We start from the raw sequence: 17,075 nt of genomic DNA, 5'->3' as shown, positions 1-17,075 counted from the left end.
AATTGCCCCTAGTATAGGTAGGTGGTAGGGGAATATAGGGAAGGTGATATGGTAGGAATATGGGATTAGTGTAGGATTGGTATAAATAAGTGGTTGATGGTCGGCACAGACTGGGTGGGCCGAAGGGCCTGTTTCAGTACTGTATCTCTAAATAAATAAATTAAATAAATAAAACTATTGACTCAGCCAGGGACTTGGAGGCAATTAATCTGTGTATAAAGTGTACAGCCAATCTAATGCCACCAAATCACAGTCCGATTTACAACACATTTCTCCCTATAAATAAAGTAGCTAAGCATACAAATATCAATGGAGAGCAGCAAAACTGTAATAGCTAGCCAGCAGGCAAAATAGCATATAATGTCAATGCAAGATACTTTTGTTGGCAGAATAGAGCTCGCTACAACATGTCACGGGGTGATAGATGGACATTATCGGATGACCTCTGTGGATTCCCACTGTGTCAGGAGTACAAATTCATCCAATAAACCATGAAACTCAAGAAGAGGATTGTTATTGTGGTTATTGAGGTGAGGCAGTAAAAAAAAAATCAGCAATAGGAAGATGGACCATTTCTCACTGTTGTTGTCACAAAACAATTTAACCTTTATGGTCAATGGTTGTGTAATTTCTCCATCTGCTTGTAATATGTGTCTGAAGACAAGACATCCAACAACAGGGCAGTGATCTACAAATCAGGAGAATGTTAGAGGATGGAGCAGATAATACTTCAGAAGAGTCATGTAAAACAGAAAAGCAGAAAGGGACAGGAAGGGACAGAGAGATTAACAGTAGGTAGCCTAGGTTAGTTTATTCAGATTGACAGGTTGTTAAGCTAGTTATTGGATTCTAAAATACAGAACCAACAGAATCTCTCATGGACAAATTGTCATTTACTCACCAAAGCTAGTGACAAAATTAGATAAACACAATTACAAATAAAGAGCACCCTTCAATTCCTTCAATAAAGTGATTCTCTTAAATTCATTTATGTCCATATCTCAGTTTGTCACTTTTGCTTCTGATTCAGTTCTGACAAGATAATTATTAAATTATTAACACAAAACTTTTCTGCAAAAAGTTGAGTTTCGTTACTGTCTGTACTATTCAGTTATAAAATGTTTAGTCGCTATCTGTAAGGTTGTACTCCAGACTAACCAATTTATATCCGAGCCTAATCTCTTACCAGTTACCAAAGGAAATGCAATGTAATATGATACAGACAACTTTCAAAAGACATTGGCCACTCAGGTTATCTGTTCTTAAACTAGATAGTAAATGATGCACATTGCAGTTACTGATCTTTGACATACTTGTAAAACTTGTCCTATAATCCAATTCACAGCAAAAAGAAAGTTAATGGCCCGAATTTTACAGCAGGCAGACGAGAGCCGGTCACCGACTGAAAGGTCAGTGGTGAACCCGCTTTCACCTCGCCTGGGGATCCGACCTGTATTTTGCGGGTCCCCGGCTTCAAGTGATGTGAGGCGGGGTTTCCACGCACTTAAGATAGAAAGTCCCGCCGAATAGAGCTGCCAGCCAATCAGCGGGCCGGCAGCTCTTAGTCCCAGCAGCACCACCAGGAGCGGTGGCCACTGCTGGGACTGCAGCTCATTATGAAGGCAAGATGCCTGGGAGCCATGTGGGAAGGGAAATATTGTTTGCCTCGCCAGGGTGCTCCAGCGAGGCAAGGGTGGTCAATTGGGGGGAAGGTGGGCATGTTAGGTCTTGGGGGTGGTTCGGGTAGCAGGCATGGCCCTCCATTGGGCACAGGGTGCCCAATCATGAGTGCCACCCCGGGACGCTCGGAAGCCGCCTGCTTTTGTTAGGCAGCTTTTCCCAGCTCCTGGGTGTCTGTGTCCCATGCGTAAAATCCATTTGGAGGCAAGCAATGGCCCTTAAGTGGTCACTTAAGGGCCCTGATTGGCCTGGGGCGAGTGGGCCATTTTCCGCTGCCTCCGCCCTGCGTAAAGTGGTGGCGGAGGTGGGAGCGGGTCAGGAAGGGATCCCGGTGCCTCCCACTCCATTTTATGCCACCCCCCCACCACCATCCCGCTCATCAGGGTGGCGTATAATTCCGGACAATGACTGTTTCCAACAAGGTCATTGAAGCATAATAAAGTTTTACTATGTCTTCCACAGCAGTTTTTAAAACTGCAAATGCAGCATGGATTTTGTCAAGGAATTGTAGACAGTTCATCATAGATTAAGGTTCATAGAAACTATCCATTACATTGTATTTACTAACTATTGTATATGGGTCAGCAGCATCTTGTTTTTGCCAACATCACATAGCCCCCTTACACTGTTCTCTGGTATTCATGAGGAACATACAGTGCTGACTTCTGGAGTTTCCTTGGATTTTCTTGCCCCATTTCCTCTCAATACAAGTTTTGGAACAATGTGATTCCAAATGGATAGCAGTGGAATTTTGACAATTATATAGAAGTAAAATTCCAGCAACTTCAACATGTTACTGAGCTTGTGTCCCAGGTGAAAGTAATGCCTGCCAAACCAAAGAAATCAAGACATTCCCTAAATGATTTTAGACACAAGTCTTTAAACCTGTGTATTAAAATAACCTAGCTGCTAGGGAGTGGTGGAGAGAGACAGAGAGAGAGGGGGAGAAAGAGAAAGAGGGAGTGTCCAACCTTTACACATGTGGGGGCCACATTACAATTTTTGTCTTACATAGGGTTTCGATGAGACAATTTCAGAAAGATAAAGGCATTAAATCTTACTATTCATCAAAACAACAACAAATGTACATTTTTGTGAAGAAGCTTTAAATGAGAAGACTAATTTATTGAAAAAACCTAAAGCTGTCTGAAGTTTGGAAGCGGCATTCATGCTCTCTGAACCTGTCAGCTGTGAAACTGACAGTGCGTTATTTTTTAACAGCTAGTCTGGTTGGAAAAAAGAAGCCAATTGGAAATGTCTCATCCTTGAAATCATCAGTCACAGACCTCAACATCTTTTACTGTGGACACTGGTGTACGGACACATTGCCAATCCCTGAGCAAGAGGCACCTAGAAAGTTAAAAAAACTAGCTTAACAGAGAGGTAGTTGGGTAGTTTAAAATCAAGGTTAGCAAATAGAATAGAAAACATTACCACAAGATAAGCTGTTTGGTTAATTGAAGTGCAATGTTGTCAATAGGGCATTGAAAGTCTGTCCGAAGGTTGCCTATGGCTATAAAAGTTTGAAAGACAAAATAGTTACTATTTTCTGCTTCTTTGCAATTTTTACAGAGAAAGCAAACAGATAGGAGGATGAGAAAAGACAGATAAGGAAAATGCTACATGCAGAACCAGCTGGGCTTTGGGATCAGTCGGGAAGTCATGGAAAAGTACTTAAGGTGAAGTGCCATGCAAGGTCTGGTGGTAAATTGAACCAATCAAAGGAGAAAACATAGATTCAAGCTTGCTTGAGGGCAAAGTAATGCATAAAACAAATTCAAATACTGCATGCGAGAATGCAGAGATCACTGGCAGAGAGAATGTAGGCAAGAAAGGATGACAAACACAAGAGTTATGCCAATACACAGCAAAAGCCCAAGCAGGTACATTAGGTTAGTAAAGAGACAGATAGCCAGGAGGACACTGATGAAGAATGCACTTGTGTAAACAGCGAGCAAACATTCCACATAGTCAATTTGGATCAACAAGTTCAATGCTATTACACAATCTGAGGCATTCACCATGATTGGGATTATATGTCTGCAGGAGAGTGGCAAGTATAAGCTCAGAGTAAAAACCAACACCAGAGCAAGTGAAAATATTCAGCCCATCCATATACTGAACGACATGTGTCTAAAGAAATGGGAATCTATGGTGCGACCCACCAAGGTTAACCTGATGACCAACAATGGTTTTCCAATCAAGTGCATTGGAATGATAACGGCACAGTGCAGCTATGGGAACTCTGAATGGCTCGCACAAATGTTTTTCTTTGTAGACACAACTGAACCAGCTTTGCAGGACTCCCAGTCTTCCAAGATTTATGAATTGCCACAATACATGATGTCAGTAATGCACCGAAGATGTCAGCAAATATCCAGGTCGAGTGTCTCAGGCCAGTCCATGTAAAGGATATCACAAAGGCTCGCAGTCTTGGTATGGAGAGGCAGTATGCCCGGGAGTCTCACCTCAGACTTCAGTTTGTTGCAGCAAGTATACCCAGAGTTTAGAGGGATTGCCGACAATTGGCTATGTTGCCACTCATCATTTTTCTGAGCTTTCCAAACAAGGGAAGCAATTCACGACAATCAGATCAGATGAACTAGCAAACCTCCTCTATGTTTTAGAGAGTTTTAATTTAACTTACCTGCAAATAATGCTTTGTTTAATCATGAATAGTTAATCCGAACCACAATATCGTTGTTTAATGTACATATGTTTTCATCTTTGGAAAAGAGGGGAATGTTGTGGGATGACCTTAAGAATGGACTACATTAAGAACTGTAAATGAAGATAATCAGAGGAAGTGATGTTGTGTCACACATGACCAAGGAGTTGTGGGTGGAGCCCAGCATAGGTGTTCAAATATAGCTCAAGCAGTAACTATTTGGAGATATATGTTCCAGTTCATGTATAATAAAACACACATTTATTTTGGATATTACTTGTGTTCCTGTGAATCTTACAACAGATTACACACTAAAAAGATCAAGTAATATTAAAGTTTCTGCAAAAGGGAAGCTATGGACCAGGTGCCGGAAGGTAGGATTAGATTGGGCGGTTTGTTTCTATTTTCTTCCCTCTCGGTTGGCACGGACATGACGGGCTGAATGGCCTCTTTCTGAGCCACAACTTTTCTACGGTTTCAATGGTTTCTATGGTTTCTCTCTTTGTATAGAGAGGCTCAGTGACCTCCCTTATGCAGCAGTGTACCACAAACTGCGAGATGTTGCTTATAGCTCCAGTAGCAGCCTGGAAGGAAGCAGGTGCATAAAAGTTAAGAACCACAGTCACCTCATTAGTTTTGAGGAAAGGTCACAGACCTGAAATGTTAACACTGTTTTTCTCTCCACAGATGCTGCCAGACATACTGAGTAATTCCAGCATTTTCTGTTTTTATTTCAGAATCCCAGCATCTGCAGTATTTTGCTTTTCTAATAATAATTAGGACATTGCAGCCTAGTGAGATATTGATATGACCATGCACAATCTAAGGTAGCTGACGAGTATAAGAATAGAACCTGTTTTGAGAGCACACTAGCTTTTGGTGGGAACACTCAGAAGTTTATTCACCTTATCGGTAGCTTTCAGAAGAAGAATGGATTACTCTGGGCCTAAGACCCAAGTTATACTAATTGCATATCATTTAATGTAATCTGTAGGACAGTTGACTAATAACCTGACTGTTATTAGTCAATGTGTGTTAAAGCTTGTTGTTTAAAACCACTCAGGCCTGAATCACACAGTGGTTTTTGCAGCAGGATGAATAACCCTTTATTATGACCATAATCATAGGAAGTCCATGAACATAAGGCCACTGTAATTTTCTCCCTCAGATCCTTCCTGATCCTAATTTATATCCTGTCAGGCCTGAAGCTTTGTCTTCACTTCGATTAACTAACTTATCGAAGATTTTCCTTTCATCCATCACAAATTTCTCACCTCACTCTCAACCACTTCAGGAACCTCCTCCTCTATTTTGTAAAGATAGTCCAGTTTGTTCTGCAACTATTTCCTGTTTAAAACTATTGGATCCAGATCTTGTCAACAGAATGAAAAGGCTCAGATTGTGGAACCCAGACATGTTTAGAAATATTTTAACAGAAGACAGTAAGTTTGACTCTGCAGGTACCTGATTGTGCAACCTCTGAAACAGGCTTGTCTTGTACATGAGCCATGTGTCCAAGGATGGAGAAGATGACAAATCCAGCAAACACACTCGTAGCACAATTAACAACACAGACAATGATGGTATCTGTGTAACAGTTGTTGTGGAATTTGTTGTAGGATGACAGTGTTATTAAAGTGCCAGAACCCACTGAGGAAGAAAAGAAAATTTGTATTGCAGCATCTTTCCAGACCTGGTAAATAGAAGATAGAATTAATCAGCACCGGAAGATTTCACTTGAACTCATTCAACAGATAAAACTACATTAACCATGAGGAACATGGAATGGGTTAGTCCCACAGCTTAATGCTGAGCTGGCTGAATGAAGCTCCTTCTGGTCAGTTTATTTATTTATTTAGAGATACAGCACTGAAACAGGCCCTTCGGCCCACCAAGTCTGTGCCGACCAACAACCACCCATTTATACTAACCCTACAGTAATCCCACATTTCCTTTCACCGACCTACACGAGCGGCAATTTACAACAGCCAATTTACCTAGCACCTGCAAGTTTTTGGCCGTGGGAGGAAACCAGAGCACCCGGTGAAAAACCACACGGTCACTGGGAGAACTTGCAAACTCCGCATAGGCAGTACCCAGAATCTAACCTGGGTCCCTGGAGCTGTGAGGTTGCAGTGCCAACCACTGCGCCACCCCAATGTTGTACCTGCTTTGAACAGTAGTGCCAATAATCGATCTCCCTGTCTGCCACTTGCTGTCAAATTCGTTCCAGGAACTTCGATGCTTTCCACTGATACCCATGTTTTCTATTGAGTGACTCAATTCTTTACGAGCAACATGAACACTGACATCCAGTGGCCTCCATTTTCTTTATTGAAACAAGCAGCAAATGAAAGATTTTCATCACAAACTAAAGACCCATATCTAACGGGCAACAAAGTCTGACTAAAATAAAAATCAGATCTGAATATCAATTAAAAACACTTGCTATAATTCTGATTGTTCATTTAAATGTTACTTTGGTAAAATTAAATGACCTAAATGCATGGATTGGTCTGATAATTAACAAGAAATTTTCTTGATGAATCAATTACAAGAAACTAAAAATCACTTGGTATCAAGAATGCAATATGGCAGCCATTCCATCCCATCCAGTCCAATTTCATTGCATCTCATCTTAGGGCGGCACAGTGGCGCAGTGGTTAGCACCGCAGCCCCACAGCTGCAGGAACCCGGGTTCGATTCCAGGTACTGCCTGTGTGGAGTTTGCAAGTTCTCCCTGTGTCTGCGTGGGTTTTCTCCGGGTGCTCCGGTTTCCTCCCACAAGCCAAAAGACTTGCAGGTTGATAGGTAAATTGGCCATTATAAATCGTCACTAGGAAAGGTTGGTGGTAGGGAAATAGAGGGACAGGTGGGGATGTTTGGTAGGAATATGGGATTAGTGTAGGATTAGTATAAATGGGTGGTTGATGTTTGGCACAGACTCGGTGGGCCGAAGGGCCTGTTTCAGTGCTGTATCTCTAATCATAATCTAATCACCTGTTCTATTCCATATCCTCTCTTCCCATCACATCCTTAATATCTCTTCCTCTATGACTCTATGAAATGTTCACAAGATCTCAATGAAAACTTTGCCCGGTTATTTCAACAATTAAAATTCATATTCCCAGGTTTGACCAAGATCTCAAAAGCAACACACTGCTCTTACAATGTGTATCTTAATCATGAAGGAAAATAGAATGAAATACAAAACAGTTTGACTGAAAATTACAGCTGATATTCGATGGATTATTCTGATGTGTTTACCTCAGCATCAGCCAGTTTTGAGAAATCTGACTGCCTTCCAATGTAATATTCAATTCCTTTATCGGCTCCCTCCAGTGTAACACCTCGGATCAGGAGTATGATCAGAACCACATAAGGGAATGTTGCAGTGAAATAAACCACCTGACCATGGAGAGCAGCTTGTTAGATTTTCCTGTATCTAGGTAAACATTTATGGTATTGAATCCAATTGAATGATAAACTTAAAGGATTATAATCAATGCAGAGAATGAAACTGAAGAAGAATTGGAGAAGCAATAACTACATGACACTGAGCTTCATATTGTTACCAAATTTAAATGGTACAATATTATTCCAACATATTGATATCTAATATCCAGGGAATCAGAATAGTACAGCATTGAAGGCCATTCTACCCATCAAGTCTGCGCACCACTTCTTTCAAAGGACAATCTAACTAGTCCCACTCCCTGCACTTTCCCCAGATCACGACAACCTTTGTCTAAATATTTATCCAATTCCTGTTTGAAATCGAATGTTGAATCTGTATTTACCACCCTATCAGAAAGAGCATTCCAAATTCTAATCACTCAACTGTGTCAAACAAATATTTCCTCATGTCGCCTCTGGTTCTTTTTGTCAATCACCTCTGGTTAGCGATCATTCAGCCATTGGAAACAGTTTATCTTTATTTACTCTGTCTAAACCCTTAGTCATTTATCAAATCTTCTTTTAGCTTTCTCTGCTGTAAGGAGCCCAATTGCATCTTGTCCAGTCGACCGACCTCATCCCTTGATCCATTCTAGTAAATCTCTCTGTACCTGCTCTAAAACCTTCACGTCTTTCCTAACACATTGTGCCCAGAATTGTACAGAATACTGCAGCTGGTGTCAAACGAGTGTTTTATATATATGTTCAGCATAAATTCTTGGCTATTGTTCTCTATGCCTCTATTTATCAAGCCCAGGATCCTATATCTTTATTAACCTATCCTGTCACCTTTGAAGATTTATTTACTAACACCCTCAGGTCTCTGTGTTCCTACATCCTCTTTAAAATTGTACCATTTACCATATCTGAGTCTCTCGTCATTCTTCCTTAACTGAAGCCCAAGTCATTAATGTTTATCAGCTACAGCAGTGGTCCGAGTACTAAATGCTGGAGAGCACCACTGCACACCTCCCTCCAGTCCCAAAAGCAGCCATTCACCACAACTCTTTCCTATCCCTTCGTCAATTCTGTATCGATGCTTTGACTGCCCCTTTGATCCCTTGAGCTGCCTAATATGTGGTACTTTATCAAACAGCTTTTGTAAGTCCATATACTCAGCATCAACTGCACTGCCCTCATCCACGCTCTGTTATTCATTAAAAAGCGCAACCTAGTCAGACACAATTTGCCCTCAATAAATCTGTGCTGGCTCTCCTTTATTAGCCTTTGCGTGTCTGAATGGCTGGTCATTTCTCCCAGATTATTGTTTCTAAAAGCTTTCAAACCACTGACGTTAATCTGACTAACCTGTAAATGCCAGGTTTATTCTCCCCTTTTTTCAACAAGGACACAACATTTGCAATCTTAAAGGATTGGAATATTATGGCCAGTACCTCTCCAATTTCTACACTTACTTCCTTTAGCATCTAGACCATGTGAAGTAACACATCTTCACAGGAAATTAGAACATGGAGTATGAAGATTTTGTTTAACTCCTCACATTTACTCCTCAGATTTCTTTGCCATTCTCATTGTCCAGACAAATCTCATTTCACTCAAATAAAACCATGACCTGAATCAGCTCAATCACTTATCCAGCCCTGCCCAGCCTTCCAGAGCAATTGGAAATTCACCCAAAGTCCTGTATCAGTGACTGAAACCCTTAGAATGAGGGACACATTTCAGGGGTTTGGGGAATTGCTGCTGTTCTTTCACTCAGGAGAAAGATTTTCAGATCTCATTCAGGCCTGCAGTGCTCATGAATTATGGATCTCACACTTTCCAAAGTGTCACCGTTAACATGGCCTGTGAGATAAAACACCCACTTCACAGATGATTTATAAATTCCAGTTGTATTATTTCAGTAATCTGCACTTTGTCACTACTTTTAATTCTATTCTTCACCAATTGTTTTACCTTTCCTGAAGATTTGATTCCTTTAGATAGCGCTGTCCCAACTATCAGCCAGACCAGAAACAGACAGAGGGCTAAATACCAGACGATCTCCCCAGTCTCATCAATTGAATTGGTACGGCGTAAAACCACTTTACTAAATAAAATGACAACAGAAAACATCTGATATAATAATACAGTTCATTACACATAGTCACCATGAGGTGGAATGCATCTGAGTATTAAGTAAAATATTCATAGATTTGAAAAATTTCCAGGTTAAAGAGAATCAATTCTGTTTTTAGAAGTTACACTGAATCGACAACAAAATAACAGGATGTTCAGCCCAACTGGACTAGCCCAGTATTTATATTTCACACAAACTTTCTCCCACTCTAATGATTTCTTCGCACATTGCCCCAGTCAAGAGCATCGATCCTATTCTCCACTTCATGTGACAGTGAGCTCCACATGCCCAATCTCTGGAGAAATTACTTTATAATTATCTTTGATTTTGACTATCTCGTATGTTATGACCCCTTGTTCTGGATTCACCCACAAGAGGAAACAATTCCTCCATATCCACCCTTCAGAATATTGTAGATCAGTTCTCCTTTGCCTTCCCTTTGCCAGAGATAAGAGCTCCAACCTGATCATTTTTTTCTGATAGTGACATTCCCTTGATTTCTTGAAACACAGGGAAAGGGATATCAATCACAGATAATTTGAACCAGGAAACATTTCGGAGGTCTTGTGGTGAATCTTATCTTTGAATAGCAAGAAAATAAAAAAAAATGTTCAATAAAGATTTCATTGAATAAATATTGTTAAAGTGAACCTGCAGTATTAGAAACCAGGGAGATGTTAACTAGTGAAAGAGCCCCTGTTGTGATGTTATTTTGTAATCGGTGTATGACGTTCATAGTATATCTAAATCAAACAGCTTTTCACTCATCAAACAGGACATTCACCCAACTAACCTTCCCAAGAGGAAGCTACTGGTACAGCTGTGCAGGTTATAGGTGCAGCTATCTGTAGTAATTTACTTACTCCCAGTATTGCTCACTTGGACCCTGGTGAGGAATGTAGATTTCTGATCCATTTGGACAAGTTTCATTGTTTGCATGCAGCCATGTTGTATTAACTATTTCAAAATATCCATCATCCAGAGTGAGATTGCAGAGTGGATCTAGAAAATGTGGAATGTGTTTTAGAATTACATTTCATTGTGAATTTTTAAAAATAACTAATTCTTGGTACATGCTATTATGATTGATGCAGGAGGAGTGCATTGTTTATTCTGGTTCCACTTCTCCACAGGTCACAACATATATTTAAATTTTTTTCCCAATGACTGATACGGTCAATCACAGACTCTATTTTTATCCCAGAATAAAATACACCAATCAGGTTTCTTTAATAAACAACATGTTAAGACCCAGTAAGAAAGGAGTCTCGCATTCCCTCTCAGCCTTCATCTGGTCTTATCATAACAGGGTTTAATTTTAAACACACTGGGTTTTTTTTAGTTCCCCCTTAGTGAATCCTCGTGACATACTGCCAGACCTGCTGAGTGATTCCAGCATTTCTTGTTTTTGTTTCAGATTTCCAGCATCCGCAGTATTTTGCTTTTATTTTAGTGTATTTATATACTGCCTTTAACACAAGAAGATATCCCAAGGTGCTTCACAGGAACAGTGGTGGCACAGTGGCGCAGTGGTTAGCGCTGCAGCCTTACAGCTCCAGCAACCCAGGTTCAATTCTGGGTACTGCCTGTGTGGAGTTTGCAAGTTCTCCCTGTGTCTGCGTGGGTTTCCTCCAGGTGCTCTGGTTTCCTCCCACATGCCAAAGACTTGCAGGTTGATAAGTAAATTGGTCATTATAAATTGCCACTAGTATAGGTAGGGGAATATAGGGACAGGTGGGGATGTAGTCGGAATATGGGATTAGTGTAGGATTAGTATAAATGGGTGGTTGATGGTTGGCACAGACTCGGTGGGCCGAAGGGCCTGTTTCAGTGCTGTATCTCTAAATTTAAAAACAAATAAAGGAACATTATAAAGCAAAGGCTGACATTGGGCCAATATAGGCAATATTTGGGTAGACAACCAAAAGCTGGGTAAAAGATGTAAATTTTAAGAAGTATCTTAAAGAAGGAAAGAGAGGGAGAGAGCCCAAGAAGTTTATGGAGGGAATTCCAGAGCTTAGAGCCGATGATCACTGATAGTGGAGCAATGAAAATTGGGAATGCTCAAAAAGTCAAAGTTAGATGAGTGCAGGTATCTTGGAGGGTGTGTGGGACTGGAGAAAATTACAGAAATAGGGAGGAGCAAGGCAGTGAAGAGATTTGAAAATAAGGATGACAGTTTTAAAATGGAGACGTTGGGAGCCATTGTCTGTCAGTGAGCAGAAGGGTGATAGAGGAATGGAACTTGGTAAGAATCAGGACTCCGAGTAGAGATTTGGATGACCTCAAGTTTATTGAGGGTAGAATGTGAAAGGCTGGACATTAGTGAGTTGGAATATTCAAGTCCGGAGGTAACAAAGGTATTGATGAAAGCTCCAGTAGCACGTGAGCTGAGGCAAAAGCAGAGTTGGTTGATGTTCCAGTGATGGTGATGGCATGGTTATCTATTGGAAACTCATCTCAGGGTCAAATCTGACACCAAGATTGTGAACAGTCTAGTTCAGTCTCAGACATTTGCAGGGGAGAGGGATGGAGTCTGTAGCTAGGGAATGGTGTTTGTAGTCGGGAATGAAGACCCTGGCTTCAGTCTTCTCAATATTTATTTTGAATAAATTTCTCTTCGTCTAGTATTGGATGTCAGACAAGCCACCTGATAATTTAACAATGCTGGAGGAGGTGACAGAAATGACGGTGAGGTAAAGCTGGGTGTCATCAGCTTACATGTGAAAACTAATGCTGACTTTTCAGATGATGTTGCCAAGGGGCAGCTTGTATATGAGAAATAGGAGAAGATCAAGGATTGATCCTTGGGAATACCAGAGGCAATGGTGTGTGATTGGGAAGAGAAGCCATTGCAGGTGATATCCTGGCTGTGACTAGATAGATATAAATGGAACGGGTGAGAGCAGTCCCACCCAGCTGGACGACAGTGGAGAGACGTTGGAGGAGGATGGTTTGGTCAATCATGCCAAAAGTTGCAGACAGGTTGAGAGGGATGAGCTGGGATAGTTTACCTTGATCACAGTCACACAGGACGTCATTTGTGACTTTGATAAGAACTGCTTGAGTACTGTGCGGGGGCGGAAACCTGATTGTAGGGATTCAAACATAGAGATCTGGGAAAGATGGGCACGTATTTGGGAAACAAGAACATATTCAAGGACTTTGGAGGGAAAGGGAAGTTACAGGTGGGGCAGTAGTTTGCAAGGACAGAGGGGTCATGCATTAGTTTTCTGAGAGGGTTGATGATGGCAGATTTAAATGAGAGAGGGACAAGACCTGAAGCAAGAGAGCCATTAATAATATCAGCAAATCTGGGAACCCAGGAAGGGAAGGTGGGTGATCAGCTGTTTAGTGGGAATAGAGTCAAGGGAGCAGGAAGTGGCTCTTGTGGACAAGATGAGCTCCAAGAGGATATGAGGGGAGATAGGGGAGAAAATACAGAGAGATGAGTTCTGGGCTAAGGCAGGAGGAAACTTTCGATGGTGTTTGGCCCAGTAGGTGAGTGGAAAGGAAGGAAGTGGCGGAGGAAGCTAATTGGACGGTCCCATTCTTAATAATAAAAGTCTATGAGCTTATTGTTAAATGTGATGATACTGGAACAGTGAACGGTTTTAGCAGTTGAGAGCAGGACCCAATTGTGATTTATGCGGTTCTGCCAGCTGAATGGCTAAACCAGTTGTCTGCCATATCTGTTCATGTCTGCACCCCTTGGATTTAGAGGAGTGCTGATGAAGGCCATAGAAAGGGGAACAGCCACAGTGACAAAATAATGGTTTTCTTGGGGGCTAAAACATCAAAGGTGGAGGTGAGGATGTGGTTGAGCAAATCAATAGCTGAAGATATGTCATGGTGAGCAGAGAGCTAAAAGCTAGACAGTTAGGAAACTTTTGGATTATCAGAAAAACCCAACTGTTTCACTGATGTACTTACCTAGTCTGGACTATGAGACGAAATGCCTTAGCAAGCTACTCAGCTAAGATTGGCAATAAATGGCTGCCAATGGTGCACATTGTTATGAGTGCTTCCATTTTTTGTCAAATTTTGCGGATTTGTGTTTTAAAACTGAAAAGCAATCTTTGGATGTTTTTTAACAAGGGTCATTGAGAGGTCTGGATTGTAAACAGTTACTGGAAGTCACCTGTCTTCAAATAATTACCCAGCAGGGGTTGTTTTTGACTTGGGGAAAGATGTTTGCAAAGACGTTGCAGGTCAAGATTTATAGGGCTCAGGAGGCTTGATTCTTGTGACATTGATTTTGGTTTCACTTCGGGCAGTGAGTTGGTATTTGGACAATAGTTTGAAAAGACAGATGGAGAAAACTGGCCAAGGGAGCATACGCCAACTCAGTCTTTGAAAAAGCATACCTGTTTTCCATCTCTTGAGAAACTGAGAAGCAAGTGTAAGAAACTGCCTGAAACCCCTCTTACTGCATTTTTCCTGGAAAGCCTGCCCAAATTGATCCTCAGTGTTGCCTGACAAGAGCTGTTCTTGGAAGATCCCAGTGTCAGCCATCTATATATATTTGGGACGCCAAACCAGAAAAGGACTTTTGACATCTTTTCATATCTTCTCTGTTTTCTTCAAGAATTAGCAGGTATTTTGGCCAACATATTTATTTTTGGTTTTTATGTACGAGAGCTCTGATAAGTAATCCTCTATTTTTTTGTTAACCAGTGTATGTGTGTCTGTGAGGAACTAAGGTAAAAAGGGAACTTTTATATTTTGATAGGTGTGTTTATGCTTTGCTTCATTATTAGTTAAGACTTGTTTTATAATAAACTGATAATTTTGTTTGTCATGCAGACCCCCCACCTGCCAAAAATGAGGCATATTAATGTTGTCATATACACATTGATTTTAAACTGTTGCTGGAGTGAGGAGATTGTTAAATTGCTCAGCCGTAGCTGGAAAAAGCATTTGCATACTAACAGACAGTGCTTGGAGGGACAAAGGAGCTATTCCCTGCTCTAATTTAACTCACAATGGACTTTGAGCACCAAGTATTGTGTGTAAGAAGAGATATTCCAGGGTCGGCGAAGACAAGAGAATCCTCAAACAGACATGGTCAGACTAAATAGTCACATGACTAACATACTTGACAACCAGTTTTCTTTCTGAATTATACAAAGAGTTTGAACTGAGAAAGATTGTTTGCTCTTGGAGTGAGAAGACCTCTCCTGTCTGCACCCATCTCTTTCTCACAAGCCTCTGGACCCACTGAGGGCACATGAAACTCAAGAGAGAAAAGTCTCCTATGTCGAACAAGGTTTAAGAAGAAGGGTCACTGACCCAAAACGTTAACTCTGCTTCTCTTTCCACAGATGCTGCCAGACCTGCTGAGTGATTCCAGCATTTCTTGTTTTTGTTGTGTGAATATATAAATACAAGTTATTATTGGTGATGGTTGCTTTTACTGATAGCTTTTTATTTCCAGGTTTTGTCCAAATTCTCATTAGACCATGCTGTTATCCCTAGTGACATAATCAAGGTCACCATTTCACTTTGACTGAATCAGTCCGATCCCATTTATTACATGGGTGAGGTTACAGATGGGTCTGAACAGAAAGGGACAGTCTGTACACTCCAATCACAGCACAGCCCAACTGTGCTGCTCACTCTGCTTGTAATAGTAGATTTTATTTGACATTCTGTACTACTAGTAATCACAATATAAGATTAAGGGATAAAAGTATAAACAGTTCCTTCAGTAGATCATGGGTTATCACAGAAGGTCTCAAGTTATCAAAGAACACACTTCAGGACTTCAACATGCTTCCAATGAAAGTTCAGCTTTGATCCACTTCACTCATTCCTAATAAAACCCATATAGTGAGAGATCAGCAATGAATCAATGGGGACACATGATCCATGTGCATATTACTCATTGGTACCACATGACACAATAGTAACACATGACCTTTTTTTATCCTAACATGGGATGTGGGTGTCACTGGCAAGGCCAGCATTTGTTGCACATCCCTAATTGCCCTTGAACAGATTGGCTTGCAAGGCCATTTTAGAGGGCAATTAAGAGTCAATCACATTGCTGTGGGTCTGGAGTCACATGTAGGCCAGACTAGGTAAGAATGGCAGATTTCCTTCCCAAAAGAACATGAGTGAATCAGATGAGTTTTTACGACAATCAATGATAGTTTCATGGCGCCATGAAAGAGACTAGCTTTCAATTTCAGATTTTTATTAATTAAGAATAGGATCTGTTCATCGAACCACTCATGGAAAAGGATCCACTCACCGATCCACACACTGACCAGGATCAAATCAATGAGCAACTAAATGAGCAGGATCCACTCAACAGCTTGCACTGACTGAGAAGAATCCATTCACCAGCCACAAACCAAGCAGGATCCGATCATCAACCACTGAAGAGACAGGATCCACTCGCCGAACAGGAGTTAAAAACATATATTTATTCACACAAGATGTGGGCATCACTGGCAATGGAGGCCTTTATTGTCCATCCCTAATTGCCTTGAAAAGGGGGTCATGAGCTGCCTTCATGAACCATTGGAGTCCATATGATGAAGGATTAGCAGTGCTCTTAGGTTTTCTACGATGTTTATCCAGTGAGAGAAGGGAATATGCAACGAGACCTGGGTGTTCTCGCACACCAGTCGCTGAAGGTAAGCATGCAGGTGCAACAGGCGGTGAAAAGGGCAACTGGTATGTTGGGCTTCATAACGAGAGGATTCGAGTACAGGAGCAGGGATGACTTGCTCCAAGTACACAGGGCCTTGGTGAGACCACACCTGGAATATTGTGTGCAGTTTTGGTCTCCTTATCTGAGGAAGGATGTTCTTGCTATAGAGGGAGTGCAGCGAAGGTTTACCAGACTGATGCCTGGGATGGCGGAACTGACGTATGAGGAGAGATTGCATCGGTTAGGCTTATATTCGCTGGAGTTCAGAAGAGTGAGGGGGGATCTCATAGAAACCTATAAAATTGTAACAGGACTTGAAAAGGTAGATGCAGGAAGGATGTTCCTAATGGTAGGGGAGTCTAGAACCAGGGGTCATAGTCTAAGGATACTGGGTAAACCTTTCAGGACTGAGATGAGGAGAAATTTCTTCACCCAGAGAGTGGTGAGCCTGTGGACTTTACTACCACAGGAAGCAGTTGAGGCCAAAATATTGTATGTTTTCAAGAAGGAGCTAGATATTGCTCTTGGGT

At 41.3% G+C, this 17,075-nt stretch overlaps 2 protein-coding genes across 2 annotated transcripts in view; one reads left to right on the top strand and one right to left on the bottom strand.

Moving 5' to 3' along the window:
* Positions 1 to 17,075, top strand: part of LOC137377781 (sodium- and chloride-dependent neutral and basic amino acid transporter B(0+)-like) — a 392,958-nt gene that overhangs the window by 18,119 nt on the left and 357,764 nt on the right. The window lies entirely within an intron of this gene.
* Positions 5,682 to 17,075, bottom strand: part of LOC137377782 (sodium- and chloride-dependent neutral and basic amino acid transporter B(0+)-like) — a 62,490-nt gene continuing 51,096 nt past the window's right edge. The window contains exons 4-7 of the mRNA XM_068047833.1: positions 10,748 to 10,886; positions 9,722 to 9,854; positions 7,616 to 7,756; positions 5,682 to 6,041 (exon numbers count right to left, since the gene is read on the bottom strand). Coding sequence (XP_067903934.1) covers positions 5,778 to 6,041; positions 7,616 to 7,756; positions 9,722 to 9,854; positions 10,748 to 10,886 — 677 coding nt within the window. The 3' untranslated portion in view covers positions 5,682 to 5,777. The remainder of the gene's footprint in view (positions 6,042 to 7,615; positions 7,757 to 9,721; positions 9,855 to 10,747; positions 10,887 to 17,075) is intronic.

This window comes from Heterodontus francisci, chromosome 15 (genome assembly GCF_036365525.1).
Source record: "Heterodontus francisci isolate sHetFra1 chromosome 15, sHetFra1.hap1, whole genome shotgun sequence".
Taxonomy (NCBI): Eukaryota; Metazoa; Chordata; class Chondrichthyes; order Heterodontiformes; family Heterodontidae; genus Heterodontus; species Heterodontus francisci.
The sequence above is the reverse complement of the archived record's forward strand: the minus strand, read 5'-3'. Positions and strand labels throughout refer to the sequence as shown.